This window comes from Poecilia latipinna, unplaced genomic scaffold, assembly GCF_001443285.1.
Source record: "Poecilia latipinna isolate Pla-1442-1.1 unplaced genomic scaffold, P_latipinna-1.0 Scaffold3790, whole genome shotgun sequence".
Lineage (NCBI taxonomy): Eukaryota > Metazoa > Chordata > Actinopteri > Cyprinodontiformes > Poeciliidae > Poecilia > Poecilia latipinna.
This window is the reverse complement of record NW_015116406.1, coordinates 26,667-37,701: the sequence shown is the minus strand read 5'-3', so window position 1 is coordinate 37,701 and position 11,035 is coordinate 26,667. Positions and strand designations below refer to the sequence as shown.

General features: G+C 37.5%; 1 protein-coding gene across 3 annotated transcripts; it reads left to right on the top strand.

The window, feature by feature from the left end:
* The first annotated feature begins 1,825 nt into the window (after positions 1-1,825).
* LOC106941650 (zinc finger protein 160-like) lies at positions 1,826-7,255 on the top strand. 3 transcript variants are annotated; one of them, XM_015024721.1, is made up of 4 exons: positions 1,826-1,862; positions 3,183-3,365; positions 4,619-6,032; positions 6,222-7,255. In XM_015024721.1, exons 3-4 carry the CDS (start codon positions 4,716-4,718, stop codon positions 6,312-6,314), a joined length of 1,410 nt encoding a protein of 469 aa, XP_014880207.1. In that variant the 5' UTR covers positions 1,826-1,862; positions 3,183-3,365; positions 4,619-4,715; the 3' UTR covers positions 6,315-7,255. The 3 variants fall into 3 exon arrangements, with proteins under 3 accessions (XP_014880207.1, XP_014880206.1, XP_014880205.1); XM_015024720.1 differs by lacking the exon at positions 1,826-1,862 and adding an exon at positions 2,004-2,112; XM_015024719.1 differs by lacking the exon at positions 1,826-1,862 and adding an exon at positions 2,007-2,085.
* The last annotated feature ends 3,780 nt before the right edge of the window (positions 7,256-11,035 follow it).

Below are 11,035 nucleotides of genomic sequence, written 5' to 3'. Positions count from 1 at the left end.
TGTTTTGGTTTTTACTTTTTAACTCCATATTTCATGTTTTACTTTGAGTTTTCTAGACAACTTTAGGACTCGATGTGTCACATCAGGGCTCTTTACTGTGATTTTATTGATGTATTCAAACCTCAGAGAATCACTGGGACAATGTGCTGATTGGTTCAAGTTATTTGTTTTCATATTTGTTCTAATGTAATGTGGGTTGCTGGATGTTTAATGACCAAATAAAGTTTAAAAAGTTTTTTTTTTCAGTGAAGCTGACTGTAACACACAGAATGACTGAACGATAATTTTAATCCTCCATGTCATTTAGCTTTTTTTTAAGTTTTCACATAAGCTTAAATTAGTAAAAGCAGAAACATCTCAAATTGATTTCAGCTTTAANGGATAAAAAGGGCCAAGACAACCCGAATTGGGTATATTCAGCCTTTAGCAACACCAACATTTAGAAGCCTTATCTGACGGTTCACCCCCACCCCCTCCCCCCGGGCCGCAACAAAATTTCAAAGTCTTAACCGGTCCGCGGTAATAAAAAGGTTGAGGACCACTGGGATAAATGAAGGCAGATACTTCTTCTGGGTTCACTTTAATGTTTCCTCTGTCAGTGTGAACTACAAGCAGCTCCACAGAGTTGAAAACAGCCGACAGAGACTCTGAGCGGAGCTAGAGATGCTAACGGACTCCAGCAGCAGCTTAGTTTACACAAAAACTGATTATCAGCAGCTGCAGATCTAAACTCTGATGCTGAACAGCAGCATTGATTTGATTCATGATTAAACTCGTAAAAATAATTTGTGTGTAGTTACAGTGTGTAACCACAAGAGGGCGATAGATAGCGAGTCTCTAGCAAAAACAAATCCAAAGAATTAAACAATCTTCTGTTTACGACAGTTTTCTTTTTTTTTTTTTTTTTTTAAAAAAAGCTTCACTAACTTTTTAACTTTATTAATTGTTCTTCAGGTGGTTTTATCCTGCTTATTGTCTGATCTCAGCTCATTGAATATTATCACTAATGAATATGTTTTTCTTAATATTTATACTTTTTCCAGATTTTGAGTCTCAAAATTATCCAAAGTGTTTATATATATATATATATATATATATATATATATATATATATAATTTATTTATTTTTTCCAGTTTCATTTCCATCAAGAGTAATAGAAATTATTACTATTTCTAAGTAGTTGTTTATCTTGTGGTCTGAATTATTTTTATAAATGAATCTCCATCTCTAATAGCATACAAGTACGAAATATTTAAATATTATTATTCACAGGATTAAGTTAATATGGCTGTAATCACTCGAAACTATTTAGTAAAAAGTTTAAAATTTATCAGATTTATGATGGTTGATTCAGTTCTTACTGCCCTCTGGTGGTGAACTATCATGACTGCAGACATTTTTCAGGTAAATTCAACTGGATTTCGTGTTTATTCACTTTTATAAAGTCAGATCAAGTAAGCTTGATTACTGTCGTTAAATAAGAGTCACTGCAGGATTTTATTCAGTCTGACTGACCAGAAAAAACGTCCTGTAAAGAGTTTCACACCGGAGTTTTCTTTTATGAGTTAAAAAGTCTATTACAAACTTAAGACAATATTAACAAAATGTCTTTTGTTAATATTTAGTGGTGGATTTTTTTTTATACCTTCACACATGTACTTTAACAATGAATTAAAAATTATAGTGCTGCACTTTTAGCTGCTGTATTGAGATAGAATCACATTTTCCATTTGCAATATCAGGATCTGCAACCTGAATCTCTGGAGAAACAAGAGGTTGATTTAATATTTCAAATGATGAAATATTGCTCCCCCCCTCTTCCCCTCCCCCAAAGGACGACAGATCCATTGCAAAACAGCGGGTAACTTCTTGTTTTGGAAATTATGAGTTTTATTCGAATTTAGTGTGTTATGAATATAATTGCGAATTATCATCTTTACTGTTGAACATTTTAAATTCGTGGATTGTTGTTCTGAGAGTCAGATCGGGGTTTAAAAAGACGAGTTTAGCGGATTATACCATTATAATCTCTGTAGGTTTTCCCGCTCTCTCGCGCTCTTTCTGTTTGGATTCCATGGGAGAAGGTATGAAGTTTTATTTTTTTGTGTTCAGTAAGTGTATTTTAAATATAATAAGTGATGGTTCAATTACTGTTCTTTTAAAATATTGTGTTTTGGAGCAGTTAATCTTTGTTTAAAGGTGACGGAACTGCGTTAGCAGATACTTAGCTGCTCTTATGCTACATGAACATTGCTAATGAAGACGTGTTGAAAATAGTATCGTTCATGGTTAAACAGGCGCTGTGGAGCACAGTTAATCCTTATGGGACGATTTTTACTGAAGTAAATTTAGTTTCCTCTTCACTTAGTCACTATTATTTACCACATTAATGTAAGGTTTTTCTTGACTTGATAAAAGTGAAAATTAGAACAAAAAAGATAAACTATCTGATTAATATGACGAATATCTGTAGTTACGATAGTTCACCACCAGAGGGCAGTAAGAATTAAAGAAACATATTCCTGAACATGTATGAATCTTTGTGTTTGTGTGGAATTATAATAATAACTTCCTGTATAAACTGTGATTTCTGTCCTGAATCCTGAAGCTGTGAAACTGAACCTTAAGGCTTTTTCTTCACCTTTCAGTTCATCCGTTTTATTCGCCTCTAAGCAGTGAACTTTAAATTAGCTGGCTGGCATCTCTAATAAAGCAAACTCCACTGGCTGAGCAGCACAATATTGGTTTTCAAAATAAAATAAAAGTACCATTAGTCTCACATTTAAAGAAAACAAACAACCTGTTAATTCTCTGATGAGGAGCTTCAAATGCAGGATGAATCAAAATACAAGACAAATATGGAAACCATATGTTTCTTTTTTTAAAGCACAATTAAACTAAATATAATCTCTTCCTATTTTGGTGTTTTTATTCTGCTTTTTTTTATATGTATTTGTGGCGTAGTTGCAGATCTTGGCCACAAGGTGTCAGACATAACTCGCAATTTTCTTTCCCTGTTTGTGTTTATAGTTTAGATTAAAGCAAGAATGCACAGGTGTAATATTTATTCATCAGTAAAATGTTTAAATTAAATTTGATGTTAAAATAAATAAATAAACTGCTTCTTGTATTCATAGTTGATTTCACTATTGTGCTGTTTCTGTTCTTTCCCATTCTCCAGACCAGTAGGGGGCAGTAGTGCTACTGTATGCAGAAGAAGAAGCTCCATCTGGTCAGACTGAATCTGCTGCTGCAGCTCAACAGCTTCAATCCAACCAGAAAAGGAAAATATCTCTGCTGGCTCAGAGAAATCTTCCAGCTTCATAGCAGAACGTCTCAGTTTGTGAGCTGAACTTGTCTAAAGGTAACTGCCATGCTAACGCTAGTGTTATGGACATATGAGCCTGTGGAGAGAAGCTGTGAGGTTTTGGAGAAATGAACTGCAGAAACAGCAGCTATGCACCCAGCTGCTGTGGAATCACTAGCTAGTTAGCGCCCGATAGATTAGCATGCTAGCAGAAGCTTAGATCCTGTTTAGTTGATATTCATGACAAACAATTAAAATCCTTCTTTTTACCTGAAACTGATGATCAATGATGTTGATCCTTCTGGTGGAAAACTGCTTCAGAAAAAGTTCCTGAACAACTGGAACAGAAAGTATCTGAGCTGGCAGCTAAGTTAGCTTGCTAGGCTAGTGGGGGCTAACTACAGATGGTGTTCAGAATAGAATAGAAATATTTTAAGTTGTTCCACAGAGGAGAAACTCGGGTGTAATAGCAGCAAGTCAGAGTTCAGTGCAGATTCACATTAAGATAAAATTATTTAAATATAAGAAGAAGAGACTGTTGAGCAGAGCAACTTTATAATATAAAATAAGTTATTAAAATAGATTGATGAGAGAAAAGTTTAGTTTAGGTTAGTTTAAAGAAATAATAGCTACAGAATGTCAATATGCATGTATGAATGATGGTGATGTTGAGATTTAAAACAACTTTTATGTATAGAACCAGATCAATCAAATGTTAATTACATTTTAGTAGATATGTATACTATCTAACTAGTGATGTTCCTATCAATCAATCACCAATCATTCTCATTGAAAAAGTATGTGATCAGTGTTCGCTGATCATTTTTCTCTCGTACGTTGCAGCTTGTGATGTTCAATTCATCTCCACCTTTCTTAGAGTTAATTTCTGTCCACTGTGTGTTTGAGTTAAAAATGCTAAAAGTTTACTGTAAGTTTGAAAATATGACTAGGTAATGATGTCTTACTGGAATACATTACTGAACATTGCTTAGACATCAACTATAGAGTCTTTAAAAAGGTAAACATAAAAAAAATATATATTAATGTTTGAGCTGTACGTTATCTCTTTCTAAATAAAGTTCATTACATTTGTTCTTGGGCAAGACACAAGAACACGACGATAGAGGTGGACAGAGCGGAAATCGAATCAGCAACCCTCCAGTTGCAGTTTGAAGTCCTGCCTCCATGGCACCTTTAAATAACATAAACAAAGCTTCGCCTGGTGACCTGCCATGCTTCTCATACTCTGGGAGAAACAGTGCCACTGACTGGATCCACTCATGTGTTTCATCGTCTCTCTGTCTCTGTAGGAACATCAAAGAAACTGTAAAACGTCTGGAGAAAAACAAACGTCCACGTTAAACATCTGTGACTGGTCTGGAAATCTCCCCTGCAAAGATCGTCAGAATGCAGCAGAGTAGTCACTCTGAGGAGAAGCCATACTGCTGTGAGAAGTGTGGGGAAGCTTTCATCTGTTCCACAGACCTAAAAGCACACAAGCTGTCCCACAGAGGGGTTAAGCCATTCACCTGTGAGAGATGTTCAAAGTCTTTTAGATTCAGATGGGACCTAAAGACTCATGAACGGATCCACCATGGGAATGATTCATTCAGTTGCCGTGAGTGTGGAAAAAGTTTCCGCACAGAGAAACGACTCAAAGCTCATGGTGTCGTCCACACTGGAGAAAGACCTTTCACTTGTGACCAGTGTGGAAAAACATTCAGCTGGATGGAAAGCTACTACCTCCATAAGCGCACCCACTCAGGAAAACCAGCGAAACAGTACTGCTGTGAAGAGTGTGGAAAGATTTTCAGAAGTTTATCAAACCTGAATGCTCACAAACTCAGACATACCAAACAACGGCGATACTCCTGTGAAGAGTGTGGGAAAAGCTTTGCAAACCGTCCTCACCTCGTAGAACATCGAAACCTTCACAGTGGATTAAAACCCTACGAGTGTGACCAGTGTGGAAGATGTTTTACATACCATGCCTCCTTAAGATTACATCTCCCCATCCACAGTGATCAGAAACCATATGTCTGCGCTGAGTGTGGAAAGGGTTTTGCTCAAAAGCCTCTTTTCAGAGAACATCAGCTCGACCACGCTGGAATTAAACCTCACAGCTGTGAAGAATGTGGAAAGTGTTTCACAACAAGACAACGATTAAAAGTTCATCAATCCTCTCATGTTCGGGAGAAATGCTTCAGCTGCGACCAGTGTGGGAAAACTTTCACCACCAGAAACATTCTCAGAAACCATCAGAGGGTTCACACTGGAGTTAAACCGTTTTTGTGTGGGGAGTGTGGGAAATCTTTCAGAATACAAGGAAACTTAAAGATACATAGCCTCATCCACAATGAAGGAAGGTTCCCCTGTGACACATGTGGGGGAACCTTCTCTGAGAGGAATCAGCTAAAAGCACATCAGGTCATTCACAGAGGAGGGACACCATACTGCTGTGATCTGTGCGGGAGACTCTTCATCACGAAGGCATCTTTAGTGGCTCATCAATATGTTCATGCTGGTGTTGAACCATTCAAATGTGAGCAGTGTGGGAAAGCCTTCCGTCAAACTTGGAGCCTCAAATCCCACCGGAGGATCCACTCTGAAGAGAGACCCTACAGCTGTGAGCAGTGTGGGAAGAGTTTCAAATGGGGAAGTAATCTGAAGGTACACCAGAAGATCCACAGCAGGGAGCCAGCAGCCAGAAGAGGTCACTGTGAGGTTGGTGAAGATCTGGCTGGTTCTAAGTTACAAAACCCTTTTCTGAGGATTAGTTTAACTCCTTAATCTGAAACTGTTAAGAGTAGAAGTTCTTCTTAGCTTAGAGTTTTAATCAGAGCCTGGTGCCATGGTTGTAAAACATTGCAGGAACCCTGACTTGCTCTGTCTTCTGTGTGTTTGTTGCTTTAGAAGCAGAGCAGCACAGATGGAGCCACTTCTCAGCCCAGTGATGGAGGAGAACCAAACGGTTCTGAGAAAAAAGTCAGCAAAGAAAAACCTTAAAAGTTCCAGATCTGAGCTCAGTGAAGACAACCTGAAGCTCAGCAGTTCATGGTGTTCTAGTGTTAATGCCCCTGACCTTTGCCCTTCAGACAGGGAGCAGTTCAGTGACTCATCAAGAAGCTCTAAGCTGTTGCTAACATGGCTTCTCATATCCAGATGTTTTTGGGTTTCCCTGTTTATGGTGTGTTTAGTTAGCCTCAGTTAGCTCTGTAGCTAACAGCATAACTGGGTCAGCTGGTTCTAGAAGAAAGACAAATAGAACCAGCTTCAGATCAGTCAGAGGTCTTCAAGGAGACATTACAATGGTTGTTAAGACACAAGATGTTCTCGTGGAGGACATCTCTTGAGTTTTTGTTCATGCAGCTCTAAGCTCTTAGTTTGAAGGGGCTGAATCCCATTTCCTGTTCTAACAATGAAAGAAAAGAGCGTCAGACTAAACTTGATTGTTGCTGCCATTCTAAAATAGTTTGATTCACAGTTGGTGATGGAGGCATTAACGTCCTGCTAATCCAGATTAGAAAATGGGATTAACCCTTAATCTGTGCTCCAGGATCTGGGCTGATGTCCCAGTTGGTCTGTTGTTCTTGACTCTTTGTGTTCCTGAGCTGCTTCCAGCTCCACGTTGGGAACATTTAGATCCTGTTGGTGGTTCTGAGTTCTGGATGGTTGGAAAATGTTCCCTGGTGTTTCATATGACGGACCTGCTGCCACTGGCAGGAAATGGAGAAAACTGTTGATGTTGTTTCCTGTTCAGCCACCAGGTGGCGCCACCAGGTAGAGCTCTTCACTGAAAATCTAAGCAGAGTTTGAAATGTTGCTGCTGAGGGATGTTGATCAGTTTATTTCCAGAACTGGTTTGAAGTTAAAATGTCTGTTTGTGTTGCCGGGCTCGGCGTTGCTTCACCCAGACTAACAATAAAGTTCTACATTGTGGAAATGAAGAGGCTCAGAGTTTGACTTCAGTCAATCTGGTGGTGTGTTTATTCTGAACAGAATGGAGAAAAACAGTTTAGTAGCTCAAAATCACCCAGCAGACCTCAGCTCACCTGCCCAGGACAAAAGAACCACATAAAAACCTGCCGCACTATGCAGAAAAAGCAGCCAGCTAGTTCACACACACGCTGCAACAGTCAGGGCTAACGCTGGACTAAAACATCCTGCTGTCTGTTGACCTGTTGATGGCAACTAAAGCAAATATCTTAGCAACATGTTGTCCTTTACAACCAGAGTTGCCACCTTTCAGACAGGAAAGTATTTATTCTGCTTTATCTTATGGCTCCGTTTTTGATAAATTATTGATCCAGAAAGCAATTATTCAGACACAGAGGTGTGTGAGACCCAAAGCTGTACTTTATTCAGAGATGTACGACTTCAACGCATTTTCACTTCAGTAGAAGAATCAAGAAATAACTTCTGCTTTAAGGAAAACAGAAGAAAGTTGAAAAATAATTCTCAAGTACTGATGAAGCGATCATAGGTTCTGATTTAATATTTTATAGTTCTGTCATCAGACAGATAAAAATATAGTTATGTGTAAATTTTGGTACTTTAACGACAAAACGGGTCGGGGGCTGCAGGTCTTTTCTGCTGTGTTTCTGGTTAAAACATGTTTGTTCTTCATCCAGTGAAGTTTCTCAGTGGTTTGAGGAGCCAGACATTTTACTCAAGCAGCAAAACTTCAGAATCATGTTAATTAAGTAAAAGGTAATAAGTAATGACCTTTCAACATGCATCACAAAACCTGCAAACTCTAAAGTTCTGCTTTCTAACCAACGCTTCATAAGCAGTATAAAGACATAAAGGTTGTTTGTTAATGCAGACTTATTAGACAACCAGAAATATTACTCTAGGATTAAAAATATATATTAAAGAAATTAAAGCTGATCATTCAGTTATAGATGAGAAAATAACTGGGAATTTTTAAGATACAAAATTTGATTGGAAACTTCATATTTCAGCCAAATCTTACAAAGTAGGAAAAATAGTACAAATGCCATTTATTCAGAGAAATTAACCAAACTTGAAGCTTTTCTCATCCTAATAATCCAACATTAATTGAATTACAAACTGAGATGCTTCATAGTGTCTCTGAGAAAATACAAAACAAGGTTCCACAAATTGAAAAGTAATTTAAAATCTGAGTCAGATTATTTAGAGACATTGTTCTTTAAAATGCGGGAAAATAAATCAGCAGACTGACGGTCTTATTTAAATTATTTAATTGATTTATTTTGAAATACTATCAAACTTGATTATTTTTTTTTAAACAATGTAAAAAATTTCCAGAGGTTTTTACTGTGTACGCAGACCAGTGCATGTTCTGATCCATCAGGAGGATCTTCTGGTCCTAACTGGGTTTTCTGCAGAGCTGCTGCATCACCTGCTACTCCAGCTGAGCCCAGAGCTCCCAGTTAGCCTTAGCATGCAGCTCCAGTCACCATCATCCCAGTCCACACCAGAGTGAAGAATCAGAACCAAACCCAGTGGTTCTGCAGGCAGACAGAAAGACAAAGCAGCGATTCTGGTAGATTGGGTCCATATTGAACTGGATCCAACATGGAGACCAGCTTCACTCTTTCTGGGAGAAAATATGAACAAAACCATCAGGAGGAAAACTTAAAGCTTTGTCACCAGTTACCAGAACCAGATTCTGGAGGATGAACCAGTTAGATCCAGTCATGAACAAAGGGATCATGAATTCAGATCAATTTAAATCTTTATGTGGAATAAAGGGAGTTTCTCCAGAACTGGGACATTTAGTGTGACAGTATTGTTTGCATAAACTAATGTAAATAAAAAAATTAGAATTCAGTCAGAATTCTAATTTTTTTTTCCCCTTGGCCCTAATCCTCTTCCGTAAAATACAGAAGACAAATGAAAGCTCTTATTTTTACTCTAATTTGTCTAGCAGATGGCAGCAAGAGACCACAAATAAACCACAATGACATTATCGCAATCTTAATTCTTTTTTTTTTTCATTTTCCCCATTTCTTTACTCTTAATAAATTATTTCCCTTTCCCAAAAGGAATTATAATCGTTATTGCCACTTCTAATGCCCTTTTTGCTAATTTATCTGGCTTTTCATTTCCTTTTACCCCTTCATGAGTTGGTACCCAGCAGAACCAAACATCAATGCTACCTCTACATATAATCTAGATCAGTGGTTCTTAACCTGGGTTCGATCGAACCCCAGTGGTTCGGTGAGTCGGTCTCAGGGGTTCGGCGGAGCCTCTGCCGCGGAGGTAAAGACACACCTGTGTAAAGTCGTGATGACGCCCCGCTTTGCCATCACTTGCTGCAGAGGATCACGTTACATTGCTGAGCCAATCAGAGCTGCGGAGGAGCAGTGATTGAAGGAGCTACACTCAGCATGGATTTGAACTTGTGTCTTTAATTACTTCAGCAAAACTCACCGTTTTTACTAAGTTCTGTAGCTTTCGGTGTACTTCTAAATCTGCTCCTTAGTCGCATCTTTTCGGGGTTGGTACTGCGACTAGTGGCGTGGGGGTGGTAACACAACTAATATAATTACATTACTAAATCAGAATATCACAAAGTCTTTATTATTTATTATTAATTTTTCATTCTCTTAAGAATGTAGAGCTAATTAAATGATCTAAAGACCTTAAAGTGGTTCCAGTTTCTTTCGATGGCCAACCTGTTGAAACTGTGGCAAATTTTAAATACCTTGGGTCGTTCCTGGACAGTCAACTCAACTTTGCTAAAAACACCGAGTATATTTTGAAGAACTGTCTCAGAGACTCCACCTTTTAAGAAGACTTAGTGATCTTGGGGTGACCCAACTAGGCTCTAGTTGGGTCATCCATATGTCTTGAATTTGGGAGGGAAAAAAATAATATTTTATCACGAAAGAGGGGTTCAGTGAATGCGCATATGAAACTGGTGGGTTTGATAACTCAAAAAAGGTTAAGAACCACTGATTTAGACATTATAAATGTGTTATGACGATACTTGATGTTAGGATGATGCAAGAAAGGTATGAGGAATAAAACCAGATTTGACAATTAGATGGTTTTAATAAAACAAAAACAAAAAAAAAATTCCTGATATGAAATAAATAATCTAGGATTATAAGATTTATTACATGTTGATGATTCATTCTTAACAGTGAAAGACTGAAGTTTACAGAAGTAGAGGCAGCAGGTTGTTAATATCTAGATTTATTTGCAGTGATGAGACATAAGACTGACAGATTAACAGGGACATTTATCTCTAGACCCCTTAAGACAAAGACTAGTTGGTAGAACCAGATCATGATTAGGCTTTTAGAAATGAACCCAAAACTGGTAACACAAGGAAACATCTAAAACCAACAGGATGAGACTTTAGTACCAACACCAAAGGTGCTAAACTGTTTTGTCTTATGAAATATGTTTTAATATTTTTCTATGTTTAATCATAAGAAGTCATAAACATGGAAATGTTATAATGGACAGTTGATCTAAACTGTACTGATTATATAACTGACAAGTTATAATTGTTAGCAGTCAGATGATTTTTGATAACTAGTGAATGCTTCAAATATAATGAATTAATATTGAACAATGATATCAATACTTGGGAAGAAATGTGATGTACAAAGTAATTCTTTGTTATTTAAATGATGTTTTGATTTCAAATGTCTAAAACATATTAATCACTAAGATGAGGAACAGAACAGAAATGTGAGAAAAGAGGAAATTATTGTGGACAGTGAAGA

Excerpts from the sequence above, each read along its gene's own strand:
- LOC106941650 (XM_015024721.1), top strand. The coding sequence starts at position 4,716 with ATGCAGCAGAGTAGTCACTCTGAGGAGAAGCCATACTGCTGTGAGAAG. Across the intron at positions 6,033-6,221 it reads CCAGAAGAGGTCACTGTGAG|AAGCAGAGCAGCACAGATGG; the intron begins GTTGGTGAAGAT and ends TTGTTGCTTTAG.